Source organism: Neomonachus schauinslandi, chromosome 2 (assembly GCF_002201575.2).
Source record: "Neomonachus schauinslandi chromosome 2, ASM220157v2, whole genome shotgun sequence".
Taxonomy (NCBI): Eukaryota; Metazoa; Chordata; class Mammalia; order Carnivora; family Phocidae; genus Neomonachus; species Neomonachus schauinslandi.
Window position 1 is genome coordinate 14,009,634 of NC_058404.1, and position 19,766 is coordinate 14,029,399.

The 19,766-nt window shown below is 40.0% G+C and overlaps 1 protein-coding gene across 1 annotated transcript in view; it reads left to right on the forward strand.

The window, feature by feature from the left end:
- TENM3 (teneurin transmembrane protein 3) overlaps positions 1-19,766 on the forward strand; it is a 444,789-nt gene that overhangs the window by 268,618 nt on the left and 156,405 nt on the right. The window contains exon 4 of the mRNA XM_021694125.1: positions 14,233-14,471. Within this exon, the coding sequence (XP_021549800.1) occupies positions 14,233-14,471 (239 nt within the window). The remainder of the gene's footprint in view (positions 1-14,232; positions 14,472-19,766) is intronic.

The following is a 19,766-nucleotide window of genomic DNA, read 5'->3' on the forward strand; positions in this document are numbered from 1 at the left end:
AAGACTATTAAGCTATTTTAGCCTTCTTGGTAATGGTAAAAGGGAAAAAAAAAAAGAAAAGAAAAAGTCTGCATATTTAACCTGTTGTTCAGTTCCTAATCCTCCCAAACTCTGTAACATGATTTTGTGCTTGATTAGAGATGTGTCTGTGTTTAAATAGTCATAATAAAAATATTTTGCTTCCTGTTATAACCCTGTATATTTTTATACAGCTGTGGTTATACTTAAGTTTTATACAGGTTTCTCACTTAATACTGAAAAATAAATATGAATTCACTAAAATGCATTTCCCACAAATCACGTTAATACTCTAGAATTTGTCTTCCCAGTTTTCAGAGATCAATGCTGTACTTACCACGAACATGTTTGTGTATTCAATATAATTACAAATTGATACAGTGACAATTGGTAAAATATATAATTATTCATACATTCATATTGCCGAATTTTTTGGTAAAATATTAAAAACAGGTTTTGTCTCAAAGCACTTTTTTGTACAACCACTAATAGCTCATACTAATTCAGGTAACAGCAGTGAAATGTATATTGTTTATAAGCTTTTCATTTAAGACATTTTTCTTGCTGGGATCACCTCCTGGTGTGAAAGTTGTCCAAAGATAATAGCACATCAATTCAAAAGTGTAATAGATTGGAGACCACAACATGCTCTCAGCATGAAGAAGTAGTTTATCAGTCTCACTAACTCACTGTGTCACAGCTAGAATCATTACATATTTGTTCTTTTGTTTTCACATCAAAATACATAATTTATATTCTAATATTGATTACTCACTTGGGGGTGTTTAATTTTCTTATTTAAAATATTTTTCTTTAAAATGCATGCCGTAATTAATTTAGAGGTAATAGGGGCGCCTGCGTGGCTCAGTCGTTAAGTGTCTGCCTTCGGCTCAGGTCATGATCCCAGGGTCCTGGGATCGAGCCCCACATCGGGCTCTCTGCTCAGCGGGAAGCCTGCTTCTCCCTCTCCTACTCCCTCTGCTTGTGTTCCCTCTCGCTGTCTCTCTCTCTGTCAAATAAATAAATAAAATATTTAAAAAAAAAAAAAAAAAAAAAAAAATTTAGAGGTAATAAAAGAAGAAGCATTTTAATTAGTAGGACTTTAAAAAACATTTTCTTTTTACAATTCAGGGATGCATAGTATATTACTTACTATAAAACATTTTCAATTTAAGTTTATAGTAATAGTAACTTCGTATTAGAGGCAAAATAATTAATCCATTTTGAACCAGCCCTGGCCGGTTCTTAGTAAATTTACACACACATACACACACGCACACATACACCTATGCTTGGATTCACTCTATTTCTTTTTTTTTTTTTAAAGATTTTATTTATTTATTTGAGAGAGAGAATGAGAGAGAGAGAGCACATGAGAGGGGGGAGGGTCAGAGGGAGAAGCAGACCCCCTGCTGAGCAAGGAGCCCGATATGGGACTCGATCCCGGGACTGCAGGATCATGACCCGAGCTGAAGGCAGTCGCTTAACCAACTGAGCCACCCAGGCGCCCCGGATTCACCCTATTTCAAAATTATCAGAGATTAAATTATCAAAAGCAAAAAGAAAAAATATTGAAGTTCAGTCTATTATTCAGGCTCAATCTAGGTAAATTTTATTATTTCTTAACTGTTCCCCTTTATGTCAATACTTGACGCAAGCCTTTTCAATTTTGAGATCCCATTTTGCAAGTTTTTATTTTTAGTTATAGCTTTTGTCGAGTACTGTTGCTACCACAGTGGTTATTGAAGTGAATTAAAACCTAGTCCTCGGGGTGCCCGGGTGGCTCAGACGGTTAAGCATCTGCCTTCGGCTCAGGTCATGATCCCAGGGTCCTGGGATCGAGCCCCACATCGGGCTCCTGGCTCAGCGGGAAGCCTGCTTCTGCCTCTCCCACTGCTCATGCTCTCTCTCTCTCTCTGTGTTTCAAATGAATAAATAAAATCTTTAAAAATAAATAAATAAATAAATAAATAAATAAATAAATAAATAAATAAATAAAATAAAACCTAGTCCTCTAAGTACTTTCTGCTTTCCTCATCTGGGTGAGTACTCTTCTCGGTTCTCCTGCTCCCACCCTTGAAAGCATGTTTGAACAAAGTATCGAAAGAATGAGAGAAGAAACTGTCTTTAACTGTAATAATGATGGTTCAGTATGGGTTTTGTGGGGGGTTTTTTTCAAATATGCTGGAATTCTGCTCCCTCTGAGCCTTAGTAAGAGGATTTTTTTTTCATCCTGTTGTCTGGTAGATCTGAAGCTGTCAGGGTGTGGGGGTGCTTCCACAGTGGCCCGTATACTAAGAACACCACCTTGATTGTCACTCCTGGTCCTCAGCAGCTTCAAAGAAGGAGAAAACTAGAGGAGAAGGCATTTATGCAGGAAATATTTTTATTTCTTTCCCTTCTCCTCAATAGAGCAAATGTGTAAAGGGGTTAAGAGGATATATTTATGTGTGTGCATGTGTGTGCGTGTGTGTGGGTGTGCGCACATGCCTTAAAAATATTTATAACTGAGCTTTCCAGAAGTCTCTGCTAACAGATAAAGAGAAAGATGAGAAGTAGCTTTTTTTCCCCTATAAATTTTAATATAGGTTGTAAACTGAAGCCAAGATTATAGCGGAAAAAAGAATGCATAAAAACGATTCCAGCCAGAAAGGTTAAGGGTAGAGAAATAGCATTTTCTGTATGAAGACAGTAGGAACCTTTTGGGAAGTTGTAAATACCCACAGTGAATTATCAGCTAGACTTCTACATCTATTGTAGAAGTCTATTATTAAGTTCGAATCCCAACTATTAAGTTCGAAGAGAGACTGAAAGAGAACCCCCGAAAGAAGGGACTTGTGGAATAAGAAAGTGTTTTGGTGAATGTCTTAGAGACACACAGAAACATAGATAGTGTAGGAAACACAGAAGAACCAAGAGAGAACAGATACTGGTATCTCACTTAGAGATAAAGTCCAATAAACATGCTAGATACTTAAAAGTAGCAACGGGATGAGAAGGCATGAAGAGCCTGATTTCTTAACAAACAGATGAATTTGAAAGGGAAGTACAATAAAGGGGAAAGTTGGAAGTAAAAAATTAAGAGTGAGATGATGTAGGGGCGCCTGGGTGGCTCAGTTGTCAAGCATCTGCCTTCGGCTCAGGTCATGGTCCCAGGGTCCTGGGATCGAGCCCCACGTCGGGCTCCCTGCTCAGCGGGAAGCCTGCTTCTCCCTCTCCCACTCCCCCTCCTTGTGTTCCCTCTCTCGCTGTCTCTCTCTGTCGAATAAACGAATAGAATCTTTAAAAAAAAAAAAGTGAGATGATGTAGAACAATGAAAAATGTTGAAGCCATTTGATCCTGGGGTCAGATGGATTGAGCCCTCGTATCGTAAAAATTCCATTCGTTCTAAGTTGACCGCTTGAGGTGAGCTACCAGCCGTTAACTTTCTAAACAGGAATCTTTTGAACGATTTTCTGATTTGTTATAGAATCTTGATGAGAGTCTTGAACGAAACTAAAGCTAAAAAACCAATATACCAATACGTTACTGTAGCGGTTCTCAAAGTGTGGTCTCTGGACTGGCAATAAAGCTGCGGGGTTCCCCCGAGACCTTCTGGTTTAACAAGCCCTCCAAGGGACTGTGATGTGAGCTAAAGTTTGAGGACCATGGCTTTAATGTATGGCATGGTCTCTAAGTAGATCTTGTTCATATCAGTGGCCACTAAGTTCGCCAGGCCTTACCAAAACCTATGATTCCATAATCAGTCTGGTTGAAATGTTTTCTTGTGAAAGATTGGAGATTGCAGAACACCTCATACAGCCTTCCTCAGCTGCTAGTGTGGGTGGGCTTCTCCCTGAAAATTCACAGCAGCCTCTGCAGTCTCTTCGTTCAGGAATCTCACAGAGCTTCCGAGGGCCAGCATCCTCAGCTGAAGGAGATTTCTTTCCAAATAGCTAGGTATCAAGACACAGTAAGGAACTGTACTAGACGTCTTTGGATACCTATTGAGAATCAGTTGCTAAAAGGTAAAGAAAAACAAGCAGGAACCCAGCCTTGAATAAGAACAGGTAATTTTCTATATAGGCTTTTGCTTTCTTTAGTTTTCTTGTTTAATAGCTGCCACAAATTTTGTATTTCGCTGCATTAATTTTTTTTTATTTCGCTGTGTTATCTAAAGCACATCACTTGAGTAAACCGCTTTTTCAGTCTTTTAATTAGTTATAAATACAATACTAAATATACATTTAACAGATTATCCAGTTGGCTTTGGAACTTAAAATTCAGGATCTGGTAGTGAAAATTCGGAAGACTGTGATAATGAACTGCAGGTTATTGGTGAGTTTTCAGAGTGTTTGGATAGTAAGTTAGTATCATCGTTCAGGTATATCATGTCTTTCAACTATATACTGACAAATACTGGAGGCTGTTTCAACAATTTAATCAATATATTCTCAATTATAGACTACAAGCCATTAAGTAAGTGGTAATGAGCAATATGGAAGGAAGATAATGCACAATAATTAAATTTTATATATTTTGACAGTTCTTGCAAAGTATTTTATCTTAAAATGAATTCTAGGCAACCCGCCCATTGTTTTGGCATCGTCAAGTGACTAAAACTATTTTGAACTCGGTAGTTAATTTTAGTCTTCATATATTTCCAGGTAAATTTAATCCATAAGTGTGGGATTCATTTGCTTTAGATCTGAAAATGTCATTTTGGAAGAGTCGTTTGATGTTGAGGAAATCTTGTGAGACTTTTAATAAGCCTCTTAAATCCAGAAAGTTATGTTTTGCCTGCAGGAAAAGGAACCTATACCTTAAAATTCCCTCGGCTGTTTTTTTTTTTTTAAGCAGTTAAACGCATTTTATTTTTTTAATGAGGAATTTAAGAACATCTCCACTTTCCATTGGTTACACCAGAGTCCCTGTATTAATAATTACAAAGCAAAGTTTCTGTTTATCATTACTATAAGGAAAACTATTCCATGGTTTGTTGTGAGGAAAAATATAATCACATCATTTGTTCTGTTTTGTTTTGTTTTATTATTTTAGGTTAATCACCATACATTACATCATTAGTTTTTGATGTCGTGGTCCATGATTCATTGTTTGCGTATAACACCCAGTGCTCCATGCAGAACGTGCCCTCTTTAATACCCATCACCGGGCTAACCCATCCTCCCACCCCCCTCCCCTCTAGAACCCTCAGTTTGTTGCTCAGAAGTAAGAGCTTTGGATTCTGAAAAGGTTGTGAATGTGACCAAATATAGTCAATCTTTCTTCTCCTTGGCGCACTGTCTTTGAAATGAGAGCACCTAATTTGAAGTAAGCAATCTGTATTCCAGGTAAACGTTTTATTAATTTGCCCAGAAACATAAGGAGAAAGCAGGACATCAAGACATTTTATTTAAGCAGTTCACATTAAGTTTGAAATAGATTAGTCTCTTTGTTCAACCAAGAATATAAGGAGAGCAAGAAAGCATTCACACCTCCTGGGCCGTAGTGTCTTTCTCCCCATAAGATATAACAGATTATATACAAAAGAAATACTATTCCAGGTATTTGTTTGTCACTAGTAGAGGTTTCAACTTGCCATAGGGACAGCAGTAAACACAGTGACACTCTTTTTAGTCGTTTGCTCTGTTTGCTAATCTCTAAAAAGGTTTTTAACACTGTATAAAATATTGAAGAAAAGAAACCTCTTTTGTATGAAGACAGCCAGTCCTGAAGTTGATCTAATTAAAATTTCATTCGGTGGCTGCACACTTTCTTTTTGACTCTTATTTTCTCTCTTTAATGTCCCATTGAGGAAATGACTCAAACCACTTTGAGTAACGCTGTATGTTTTCCAAGGATGCTTTTCATTTTGGTCCCTGTAATTTGCAACTTATGAAACTGTGCTCTTGATATTAGAGGAATAACATGATTATATTAACCTCCTGAACAAAAGACTAGTATGAAACTGATTGTTTCCTAGTGATTCTTGTAAGCTTACGATTTTATTATAACTTATTTAATTTTGTACTTGATGTCATGATCTTTTCAAATGAGCATTGATATGCTGATTTATAATATAATATAATATACAAAAGGACACTTAAATTCACTTTAAAAATCTGATTACTTTGCCATTAAAAATTTTATGATAGTAAGTTTTGTAGTTTATTATTTTGAAAGGCAAAACCAATCAAAAGTGAAGTTCCTTATCTAAGGAACAAAGCATACCTGCTAAGAGATCAAGGGAAAAAAGCAAAACAAATGACAAGAAGCAGTTGTAAGCGGCCTGAGATAAGAGTAGGTAGGCATTATGACTGGCTGTATAGAAGTAGTTTAGCATACTGTGCAGATCTAGTATTTAAAACATGAGGTTTCATTTGAGAGTAGAAAATGTGAAATGAAAATGTTACTTTTGCCTCTCCTTTGCCTCTGCCAAATAGGTTCAAAAGAGGACGTTGAAGTGTAAAGAACTCAGAAGAACTTCTCAACCCCACAAAAAAGACAGACAGACGGGATGGGAAGGGAAAAGGGAAAGGAAAAGGGAAGGGAGAAGGGAAGGAAGGAAGGAGGGAGGGAAGGAAGGAAGGAGGGAAGGAAAAAGAGGGAAGGAAGAAAGGAAGGAGGGAAGAAGAGAGGGAAGGGAAGGAAGGCAGGAAGGCAGGCAGCCATAAAGGAAAGAATGCAGGGTTCTCTGGCAGGGTAGATACTGGGCTGGGGGGTAGGGGACTGCACAGGGCAGGCAGGCTAGAAGAGTAATTGAAATTTACCGCTGAGTCCCTCAGAGAGACCTACAGGATAAAGTTACTAGTAACCCAAAGGCCTGAATGGGGGCAGCAGGAAAGATGAGGGGATTCAGTCCTTGTCCCTACTAATTTTAAATTTGTGACATGACCCGTAAAAAGATACATCACAGGATCAGTGGGAAATACAAGCTAGGACAGAAGGCGGAAGCTGAAATGAAAAGGTCGGTCCCGAGGGCCGGTCAACAAAGAAACAGCTCTTTCAGCTTCAGAAGAAAAACGATAAGTTATTAATTGTGCTTAATCCAGAGTAATTGTTTCCATTGCTGTTGGAGCGGCTACACCGCGAATATGAATAATGCGGTGCATGCAGTTCGCCGGCTCCTGTCTGCTTGTTGTTGTTGTTAAATAGAATCCCCCCTCAAGATTCCAAAGCCACAAAGCAATGGTTAGTGTTCAGTGACCTTCTGCACCGGCCGTCTTTGGGGCTTTGAAATTGATTTTCCTCATCTCAGTCTCTGATAGTCTCTCTCCAAGTGTGCCTGTCTAGTTCATCACCAGAGTGGAAACGGTGGCTCGGAGAGCTGAGGGAGTGGAGGTAGGCGTCACGCAGGGCATCATTAGAAACATCAGAACAGAATCAGCCTGCGCCCGTGTGCTCTGTGTTAAAAAAGAAGCAGCTGCTTTATTGCCCAATACAATGGGGAATATTCTCACAGGATTCACTTTTCTCATTCCCAAACACGGGCTGAGAAGTAAAGAAAATTCCTCCCTTTCTTCTGCAAGCCTCATGGGGATGCCAGGTCAAAACCATATGTTTTTGATGGTAATTTTTGCAGAATTTTTTTTATACGTGAGAAGCATATTCCCGAGGCTGGATGACCTGGCAGAGAGTCACAGGATCAGGAGAGGCTAGAATGACACAGGGAAGGATGTGCCTGATGGAGAATTCGGTGACAGAATAATTCTCTCGTAAGAAAACTCGTGGGATACTCTTCATATGGCTGAATTTCAGTGCCCACTGGGCTGTTTCTCTGTTTGATCGTGGTGGAGTATACATACACTAAACGTTGTGTTGGACAAAGAAGTTCTGGGCTTAAAGATGTACATTAGTCCCAACATGCTCTTGTCAGCGTTCTACATTTTCTGTGTTGCAATGGAAAAGCCATTTTTGACCTTGGAAAGAAGTCATCTTATCTGAACCTAAAAATCAGATTTTTACCAAATCTGAAACCACATGTCCCACTCTATACAAAATAGGTTGACAAAGACCTTTTCTGCTCGTCTACTTAGTGTCCAAGAAGTTTTTGCTTGTGTGTTTTAACATACCTGCTTGGAGGCCTAATTTTATCTAAAGGAATGGACCTCACACGGATGATACCATTTGTCTGTAAACAGTTTCAAAATACATCATTTAAACCATCTTTGCAACTTCTTTCTGTGCTTACATACTAGACAGCCATGTAAAATTATTGAAGACGAGTGATTTGATTTGATTTGATGATTTGATCTTTTGAGAGAGAGAGAGTGCAAGTGGGGGGTGGAGGGGCACAGGGAGAGAGGGAGAGAGAGAATCTTAAGCAGGCTCCACACCCAGCACAGAGCCTGATACAGGACGCGATCTCACAACCCTGAGATCATGACCTCTGAGTCAAAATCAACAGTCAGACGCTTAACCGACTGAGCCACCCAGGCGCCCCAAAGACCAGTGATTTTAAGATATAATAGATAGTGTCTCCAGGGCATTACTTTGATACAGATAGTCATTTAGACAGAGGAAAGGGAGGTGTACTTCTGAGTTTTAAAGTCAGTGACCAAAAAAAAAATACAATTGAATTCTCTCTTCTCTTGCAGCAACAAAATTAAATGTATATATGAAATTAGAAACTTTCAAAGTATAGAGTTACTCTCCAGCTCCACTAATATTGATGAAGTGTATTTTTGAATATTACATCTTTGTTTTCAACAATATCTCAAAGTTGCATTTTGGTTTAAGAAAAAATAATAATTTCATAGCAATTCAAACCTAGCTTGTGAAAGAGTTCTTTGCCAGCATTACCAAAGCAGAAGGACATCATGTTGGAAACTTTTCAACTTTTGGAATTTGAAACCGAGATGCCTGATTCGAGGTTGGCTCATAGTTTTGCACATGGTAGATGCGTGTTTTCAGGGTCGGGTCTATGATCAGAATCTTTAGGGTTACATAGGTGCAGGCTCAAATCCTATTTCCTATTTGAAATGACTCAAACTGCTTTGAATAAAGCTATGACACATTTTCCAGGGATGGTTTTTATTTGGGTCCCTATAATTTTCAACTTTAATTTTATGATTAATTTATTGGCTCTAGGTCTTAAGCCAAGGTTCGTTCTTGATTTCTCTGAGACTCACTTTCCCCATCAGCACAGTGCTCACCATTTTATTTGTTTTACATTATTTATTGAGCAACTACTATGTGCCCAGAACTTTCTAAGTTGTGAAAATACAGAGGTGAGTAAGATTTCATGGAGCTCACATCCTAATGGGAAAAGACCAACGATAGATTAGTGCTATGGATATATCATTCTTATTCATCACCTCAGTATGAAAAATAAACAGTTTTTTAAGTATATTTCTATCTAAATGTTATTTAAAGCTCTCATGCCTAGAAACTTTACGCAGATGACTTTGGTCTCTCCCCATCTCTCCCCTGCCATTTCACGCGATGCTATGGGCATAGCAACAAGCTCCTCATCTTTGAGTCTTCTCCACCAAAACACTGAGTTTTCTTTTTCTTTTTCTTTTTCTTTTTTTTAAGATTTTATTTATTTATTTGAGAGAGAGAGCACAACCAGGGGAAGTGGCAGGCAGAGGGAGAGGGAAAAGCAGGCTTCCCAACGAGCAGGGAGCCCAATGTGGGACTGGATCCTAGGACCCTGGGATCATGACCTGAGTCGAAGGCAGACGCTTAACTGACTGGGCCACCCAGGCGCCCCCAAAACACTTGAGTTTTCATGCTGTCTCTTCCTCCATTGTTGATGGCCACGTTATTGCTGAGACAGCCTTCATTCCTACCTGCGTGGCCTCTTCAGGCCCAGCGGGCACTCTGCTATATCCAAGCTACTCTTGAAGCCATAGAAGTAATTCTGCTTCTTACAAATGATGCTGAGGCCCAGAAATCTCAAGGAGGCTCTCTCTGACTGAAACACCTACATGCTCCATGCATCCATTTGCTCTTTGGGATCCTGATGCCCCCTCAGGCCTCTGTCTGAGATTTAAGATACAGGTTTCTATTTCTGTCAGGTTCTGCTGACACACTCTGTAGTCTCTACTTCTCCAACACCAGGGAAGCCAAGAGCAGGGCCTGTGTCTCTGAGACACGGTGAATCTTCTGCCCTCATCGAACCTCTCCCCATTTCCCTCCTAGATAATAAAATGAGAAATTTTTTCTAATCTAAGGCAAACCTTTAAACTCTTAAATTCTGTATCTTTCACACATTTTGGTTATATCCCAAATCCTCTCTATGTCTTCTTTTCCCCAGAGGTTCTAAGGCAAGGAAATGGAATCTGCCTTTGGCCATGGGCCACCATACTGGTTGCTATTCAAATGTGTCTTGTTTCTGTCCATAGTTTCATCAGGTAGCGCTCTCTGCTATTTCTGTACCCTCACGCGTGGCATAGGAGTAGTAGAGAAAGCCTCATACCTCCCTGGAGTCATGCAAGCTCCCCAAGATGCTGCCTATGAAGCGGAGGGCAGGCGTCTCTCCCTGGGCCCTGTGGAAGCCTCTGTTTTATTAGCTCGCCTCCCGCAGATTTCCTCCTCATCTGGAGGGAAACCCCCTTTCATCTCACCCCGTATTTCTCCCAAACATTATGGCTGTTCCCCAGTAGACAGGGCTGTAGGAAACCAGCTAGAGACCCAGGCTATTTCTGCTTCTCATTTTGTCTCCTCTCTCCTGGGGGCAGCGTGGTGAAGCAGTCACTGGACTTGAGAGAAGTGAAGTAGAGCAAAGACAGCTGAGGGGGTGGGCAATTTCAGGAGGAATAACACACTTTAAAGAGTATTGTACAATTTTAACCCCCCACGCAAGTCGATAAACAAGAACTGATTGTAAGAAGCGCTTTGAAGAAAGGAAGTGTGATGGTGTGGGTGGGATGGAGAGTGACCAAGTCAGTGTCACCTTCTCCAAGAGCTCTGCATATGCATCCTTCAGACTGCCTTGTTAAATCCTTTCCAGCAGCATCCAGGAAATAGTCTGTTCCTCTGGGCTGCTGAACATCTTGCTCACTCTTCATGTATAATCCTAAAAAAAGGTAAGAATTCAGATCAGAGGACCAACTACCACTCACAGGTCAAATCCAGCCTGTTACTTGTTTTTGTAGTGATCGTGAGCTAGGAATGGTTTTTATATCTTTAAGTGACTGGAAAGAAATAAAAATGAAAAAGAATATTTCATGACTTGGGAAAATTCTATGAAATTAAAATTTCAGTGTCCATAAATCAAGTTTTCTTTGAATACAGCCACACACAATCATTTATATATTATCTGTGGCTGGTGTCATGAGCGGGCATGGCCAGAAAAAGCTAAAATGTTTACTGTTTGGTCCTTTACAAAAAGAGGTTGCTTGCAGCTCATCTGAATGATCAGGTTCCTGCTTGGTCTGGTACAACCCATCTTCTCATCCGGAGTCCCTGCCCACGTGTAGAACTGCCAATATCAAGTTTGTAAACCTAGGAATTCATTTTGCAAACTTCGGTTTTAGAGGCTGTTAACATTTTGAATTGGAATTTAAAGTCCTCAGATGATCCTTTTTGGTCTTTTGGAATACAGGTTCTAATATGTGACTTTGGGAAGACAAATAGCTACTGTTTGTTGAGCCCTTACCTTGTGCTAGACATTAATAGATACACGGCATGTGTGTTACTTCCATTTAATCCTCATAAAATGTCTACACAGTAGTTACTACTCGTATTCCCATTTTACAGATGATAAAACCAAGACGCAGAAGATTTGAGTCATTCACCAAACATCATCCAGCTCATTATAGGTGAAGTCTGGATTTGAACCCAGATAGTCTGGTTCCAGAGCCCACATTCTTAATAACCGTGCTGAATAGGGATATGGAAGGAGATTCAAAAAATGCTGTTCCCAATATAACATTTAATTCAGACTATAAACTTTAAACTTTGCCTTATAAAATACTTCCATGGGGGAAAATGGATTCACAGTACAGTTACTAGTATAAGTTATAGAAGTAGCAATTGATCATTTGCATCTGTTCTAATTTTGTGGTTGACACAGCATTCTTTTTTTTTTTTTTAAGATTTTATTTATTTATTTGACAGAGGGAGAGATAGTGAGAGCAGGAACAGAAGCAGGGGGAGTGGGAGAGGGAGAAGCAGGCTTCCCGTGGAGCAGGGAGCCCGATGCGGGGCTCGATCCCAGGACCCCGGGACCATGACCTGAGCCGAAGGCAGACGCCTAACGACTGAGCCACCCAGGTGCCCGACACAGCATTTTTTAAGATTTTATTTATTTATTTACTTACTTATTTATTTATTTATTATTTGACACACAGAGAGAGAGAGCACAAGCAGGGGGAGCGGCAGGGAGAGGGAGAAGCAAACTCCCCACTGAGCAGGGATCCTGATGGGGGCTCAATCTCAGGATCCGGAGATCATGACCTGAGCCAAAGGCAGACGCTTAACCGACTGAGCCACCCAGGCATCCCTGACAAAACATTTTTAGGTACATTAACTGGTTTACAACCCTGTGAGATAAGCAACTCATTAGCTCCATTTTACAGATGAAAACCAACAAAACTGAGGCTTCGTAGGATCATGTATCTAAGAAATGATCGACCAGGAACTTCAACTCAGATCTGATTTCTACTCCAGAATTCTTTCCACTATGCCTGTGTTAGGCAAACTTAAATGACTTTTGCCCAATTTCTACTCCAGCTACACAGTTAATCACTTAGTAACTTTCTTGAAATGGATTCTTTGGGACTTAAGTACCTGATTAGCCCTCACAATAATATACATAAGCAGTAATGTACATAAAATCATGAGTTTGATTCCTCTTTTATTTATCCAACACTTCTGTTGTGCTTACTATATTCCAAACACTTTACAGTAAATATTAACTTCTTTGAGCCTCATAGCAACCCCTGAAGGGTAGAGGCTATTACTGTCCCCATTTTACAGATTAAGAAACCAAAACACTAACAGATGAAGAAACTTGCCCAAGGGCATATACCTGCTAAGCTGTGAATCAGGATTTGAACATCATAGTCTAGCTTCCAAGTTCTGTCCTTTGAACCCCTTAAGTTATTTGATATATTCAATTTATTTTCTAATACATTAAAATAAGTACATCAGTAGTAAAATTTAAAATATTCAGCTGTGTACCATCTGTAGTCATCTTTCATAAAAACTGTATTGCACCATCGTGGAATATGCTAGAATACCCACAACCTCCTGAATATGTAAGAGAGAACACAGTCTCTTAACTTCACTGGACATGTTATTAGGGAAAATAATAATACATGTTAGGACACAAAGTGAATACACAATAACTTACTGGTACAATATGAAATATAAACCATGAAAAACATGGTGCTCTGTTCTTTAATTGGGGGACTTTTATTGTTAATAGGAATTTTAAAATAGCTGTCTTTCCTGAAGAATTTCTTATACAGCACTCTTGTCCTGTGAGCATTTAATTTTTGCTTACACATTTTCAAAATAAGAGAATGTACAACTTCTAGAGGCAGCTTCCTCCACAGCCATCCAGCTCAGTTGTTAAGAGACTGTTTCTGTATTTGATCTAAAACCTGTTTCACTGACCCCTTCATTTATTTAGGTTGGTTTTAAAAGTGTTCTGTGATTCCTTCCTCTTTCTCCCCCTTCCCCGGTTATGTTTGACATAAGCTAAAAATAAAATTAGTTTGCATCCCTGGAGACCTGACCAGCTGCCTGTGGCCAAGCTTGATAGTGCTTGTTAGTGGGAGAGCAGGCTGGGGTTAGAATGTTTCCGTGGACTTCCAGAAATTAAATCAGTCTGCAGAACATCAACGTGATCAGGCATACTTCTGTTTATATGAGTACATAGTCTCACATAGTGGTAAATACACATGTAGCTATAAAGTAATGTGATTTGTCTTAAGTGGAATGTGACTATGTTCTTAATGCAGTTCATACGAGGAAGTTCCAGAACGGTTTTGTGCTGGAAATGGTATGATTAGAATAACTTCCTAGCATCTCAAGATATCTACTTGAAAGGACGGTAATAATCGGTGTTCCTCAATACTTCTATATACATTACAAGTCAATTTCTGTCATCAGAGTCACCATTATGAGTTGGTTAAGATATTTCCTTAATTTCTATTTTTTTAAATTACATGAGGTAACTAGACGGAGACAGAAGACAGGGAAGAGCTAATGTGTAGGTGTGTCTGTGTCCCACTCGTTAGCATATTTGTATCTTCTCATTATATTCTCCTGTTCCGCAGGCATTTCCTATTCAAAACAGGAACAGGGACAACGCCACTGTTCAGCACTGCAACCCCAGGATACACAATGGCATCTGGCTCTGTTTATTCGCCGCCTACTCGGCCACTGCCTAGAAACACCCTATCAAGAAGTGCTTTTAAATTCAAGAAGTCTTCAAAGTATTGTAGCTGGAAATGTACTGCCCTCTGCGCTGTAGGGGTCTCCGTGCTCCTGGCAGTACTCCTATCTTATTTCATAGGTAAGAACACAGTTTAACAGTTACTTTGTCTGTATGTCGGGATGTTATATTGTTGTCTTGTTGGTTTTATCCATTTATGTGGCCAAGAAGTATATTACCAGGTTTATTTTCTGGAGGAGGGATTAGCTAATACCGTATCAATCCGCAGAGCGTCTTCAGTAATCTTCGAGCAAATTTGGATAAATAGAAAAGCTATATTTGCACAAAAAATGAGGTCTTTTCTTGGCCACAGACTAGAGTGTGGACTTGTGTTTGGCGTATCCCTCTTGGAACATGGGTAGGTCTGTGACATGTCATGTACACACAGTCAATCGTGCACCTGCAGGAAGGGACACGGCGCAGGGGATGACATCTCATGTACGCACAGTCATTCATGCACCTGCAGGAAGGGACACGGCGCAGGAGTCCCCTTCGATGCGTATTCGATGGGGAGCTCTCCACCACTGTGCCACGTTGCACACCTTCCAGCAAACTCAGCTATCTAAGTGTAAAACTCATCACTCAGCACCGTCGTCTTGCACTCCGAGCAGCTTGCACTCAACATCATCATCCTCTTGCACTCAGCACTCTCCAGAGAACGGTGCATCCATAAAACAATGAGTGGCTCACATACTCATTCATAGATGTGGACTTTTCATCTTTTCTGATGTCATACTGATCATGGTTTTCATTCCATAGTAACCCCCATGATGGGAGCTGCTAATAGAAGTTGTAAATAGCGCTTTTCTTTAACTGTTTAATAACATGTATGAGCATCTGGACTATTGGAAATGGCTTTTGTAAATGCCAGAAACGACCACATCAGATTCTGATCTGTTTGTGAGTGTGGAAAAGGCATTCCACATCGAAATGCTAATGGGGTCCACCGAGATTCATCACCAGCGATATGGTTTACCCAACAAGAGCCATAGCCAGTGATGTGTCCTCAAGTTTATAACGCGATTTGTGATGCCCATGAAATTCTAGAACCAATTACGAGTATTACGGAGCCGTATATAGAACAGTATGATGCTTTTGCCGTGAACCTGTTTCTGTCATTCGCTACCATACTCCTTATAAATGATGTATTTGGGGAAGTGAAATAACCATTTTGAATCACAACATTTAAGAGCAATACAGAATTGTAAAGCATAAGGGAATTTTAGAGATAATTGAGTCAGGGATGGCAACTCTGGGGCGTGTTGTATACTGTAACTTCCAGTTCTTTGGCCATGGCAGATATCACTAATGAATCAGGGCACTCCTTGCCACTGAATCTGAAGACAGCCTCATTATCCCCATCACTGTGCTTCATACACCATCTCACAGAGCCACTGTCCGTCAGAGACGAAACCTTCTTGCCATTTTTCAATCTGAGTTAACTCCCTCCTCGTAAAAATGCTCCAGCCAGGTACCACCAGGGTTGTTGTCGCTTGGCCAAGATCCCACACTCATGAACCAGCACTACGCTCTTTCATAACTCAAGGTAGATGAGGAATATCACAACAAAAAATCGGTATTCAGAGACAGATTTCTAGTATTCAGCTAGAAAATACCTAGCCATTAAGAGAATCTCTTCTAGTTAGTTGTATAAATTACCTGTATCTGTCAGCGGTGTGCTGCTAAAGAATTTTAAAAGGTTCTGAAATGCACCAGGCATAAATGGGATGTAATAAAATAAGCATACATATTTGTTGGGGATTTTTTTTACCATGGTCCATGCCAGACAGATCGAGAACTGTGTGGGGCTGGAAGTCAGGGTCTGTGTTTTTGCTCTGTTGTTAGGCGTCCTTTCTGGTCGCCCTACCAGATGTGCAATATTTGGAATATCAGTTCTGATACCATGTAGTTTTATTTACAGTGGGTACTAGCAGAAAAAATAGCATTTTTTTTAAAAGATTTTATTTATTTATTTGACAGAGAGAGAGAGAGACAGCAAGACAGGGAACACAAACGGGGGAGTGGGAGAGGGAGAAACAGGCTTCCCGCCGAGCAGGGAGCCCGATGCGGGGCTCGATCCCAGGACCCCGGGATCATGACCTGAGCCGAAGGCAGACGCTTAACGACTGAACCACCCAGACGCCCCGGAAAAATAACATTTTAATATGAGATTAGCTCCCTGTTATTTGTGAGACTTGTCCTCCTTTCAAGGGCCCCTTAGTGAATATAATTAAGTATCAGACTTCTAAGTAAAAACTCAGAATGTTCCTTTTCTTCAAGCTGCCTGTTTTCCTGTTTCGTAATTAGCACATTATACTTTATTCCACTGTCATCAATTTGTCCCTCTGATCAATTTGTCCCTCTGTCTCGCCCCACATGGAAATACACAAATTATATAGTTAATGTACTCAGTTCAACAGGTATTTGTCGAACATTTGTTATGATCTAGTTCTTGTGCTAGAACTTAAGGCGATGCGATCCAACTGTTCTCTGGCAAAAATTACTTTTATCATCAAAGAATTATCTCAGATTTCCGTTGCTTTAATTAAGTCCAAATATACTTACCATTTTTACTGGTCTTCCTGTACTTAAATGACTAACACACTAGTGCAATGATTTTTTCGTTGTAGTTAAAATCAGGTAAAGGATTTGTTCATCAGTTAACACGATACATTTTTTCAGGCCGAAGAGACTGCCTCTACCCTTGAAAACAAGAACAGGGCACTTCTCGTCAGGGAAGGTTGTCCTTTTCTATTGAATGTGGTGTACAGCAGAGATAGAGACAAGGGACCCTTGCCTGTCCAGCTTAGATCAGTCTGATAAACCCCAGAATCAATGGGGAGACTGATTTCCTCATCAGATTGACCTCACAACCTTTAACAAAAGGGCAGCCATCCTTACACTTTTTTTCCCCATTCCCTTAGAGGTCCCTTTTCTCATACTGACTGTCAATATAAAGCCAAAGCCTTAAGAAAGAAAGAAAATAAAAAGCTTGAGGAATAACTTCTGTTCTTTGTCACCTTCCAGGAAGGTCGTGAGAAGTTAGGAGAATGTAATATTAGCATTTCTCTTCTCTAAGATAAAGTTATCTCAGCAGAGTAAAGGTGAATAACTTCTGAAAGGGAGAGAGTGGGGGAGGAGAACAGGCTTTGTTGTTTGTTTTTCCTATTCGTATCAAAATTTCAGAGAATAAGGAAAGAGTGAAAAAGAAAGCGAAAATACATTCCCATAGGTCGCTGTGAACTTTTTGCATAGGTAACCACTTGTTAACTTCTTGGTGTATACCCTTCCTGATATTTGTCCATGCATATGGGTACCAGGCTTTCTCACTTATCACTTATTAAATATCATATGTGTATGATGTTATTTAGTGGCTATGTTTAACCAGTTCCCAAAAATGCAGTGACTATTTTTTTATGCGTGTGTGTGTGTTGAGTTGATCAAAATTTTTTATTTTTTTTTAAAGATTTTATTTATTTATTTGACAGAGAGAGAGACAGTGAGAGAGGAAACACAAGCAGGGGGAGTGGGAAAGAGAGAAGCAGGCTTTCCGAGGAGCAGGGAGCCCAATGCGGGACTCGATCCCAGGACCCTGGGATCATGACCTGAGCCGAAGGCAGACGCCCAACTATTGAGCCACCCAGGAGCCCTGATCAAATATTTTTAAAAGATTTATTTATTTATTTTGGAGAGAGAGTGAGTGCATATGCAAGTGGGGGAAGGGGCAGAGGGAGAGAGAGAATCCCAAGCAGACTCCCCGCTGAGCACAGAGCCCCACAGGGGGCTGATCTCAGGATCCTGAGACCATGACCTTAGCTGAAATCAAGAGTCACACCTCAACTTACTGAGCCACCCAGGCACCCCCAGAATATTTTTTATCAGAATAAATTCTTTGAGAGGGTGTACCAAAATAGTGGGTATGTTTTGCATTTTGCAAAACCATCGCCAAATTACCCTTTTTGCACAACTACAAATGCTACTTATTATCAACATTTTTGGCCCTTGACAGTCTCAGGCTAAAACATTTATTGTTGTTTTCATTTATTACTGAGTATCTTTTCATAGACATATTGACCATTTCTAGTTCTATGTGTGTGTGTGTGTGTGTGTGTGTGTGTGTGAATGGCCTAGTTTCCCCCATTTTTCTCCTGAGGCTTTTCTCCCTTTTTTTCCCTTTGATTTGCAAGTGTTTATTTAGGGTATTAGTCATTTATCATATGTGCTATATATTTTCCAATTTGTTATTAATTTTGCTCATAATTGTTTTGCCATATGCCATATAGAATTTTTTAGGTGATTAAATTTATCAGTTTTTCCCTATAATTTCTTCTTTTTGTGAGAGAGAGAGAGCATGTGAGTGCACAAGCCAGCGGGGAGAAGGGGAGGGACAGAGGGAGAAAGAGAATCTCAAGCAGGTTCTGCCCTCAGCGCAGAGCCCAACATGGGGCTCAATCTCACAACCCCGAGATCATGACCTTAGCCAAAATCAAGAGTAGGACACTTAACTGACTGAACCACCCAGAAGCCCCTCTCTATGATTTCTGATTGTCATGTTATACCTTATAAAGTCTTTATTCACTCTAAAGAGTGTTTTTTAAAATTCACGTAAATTTTCTTCTGGTACTTTTATGGTTTTTCCACAATTATTTTTAGGTCAACATTTTTCTGGGCACTCTGATAGATGTTAGAGGTTCAAATTAGCTTTTTTCCAGAAGCTCATGGTCAAGCGACGTACACAAACACACTTTTAAGAGTACATAATTTCATAGCAACTTGAACCTTATGAACAAAAACTAGAAGAGAAAGGAAGGAAAATACCAATCTCTGACTAAAGATGTTGGGGAAAGACTTGATCTGGCGGGTGATGCCTGAAAGATGAAGAAGAGTTCAGTTCACTAGGTTGGACAACAAAATGGTCAGCAGGAGATCACCTTGAAGAGAGGTCATCGGAAGCAGGGAAAGGAAGAAACATGAAGTACCCACAGCGGTGCACGTGGAGTGCTCACAGTGGGCCAGACATGGTGTTTGAAGCTGCATGGGAATTGCCTTATTTAATTTTCACGACACAATGAATTTAATAAGAAGCATCTATCATCCATTTAACAAGAAGAATCTATCACTTAGGGAGGCACCTCGCCTGGAGTCACACAGTCAATGATGGAAGCTGGACGGGAAAGTGTCGAGGACCCCGCTCTACTATACCACCTCCCCTGAGGTTTGTAAAGAACTGAAAATAGGGAAGAAATTGAAGATATTAAAGCATAGCAATGAAAAATAATCATTTCTGTTGTTGTTCTTCTTTACATAAGATTACTTTAGTGGTATTCCAGAACACGTAATTTGAAGACAGACTTGGCTTCGTAAACTTCAGTCTGC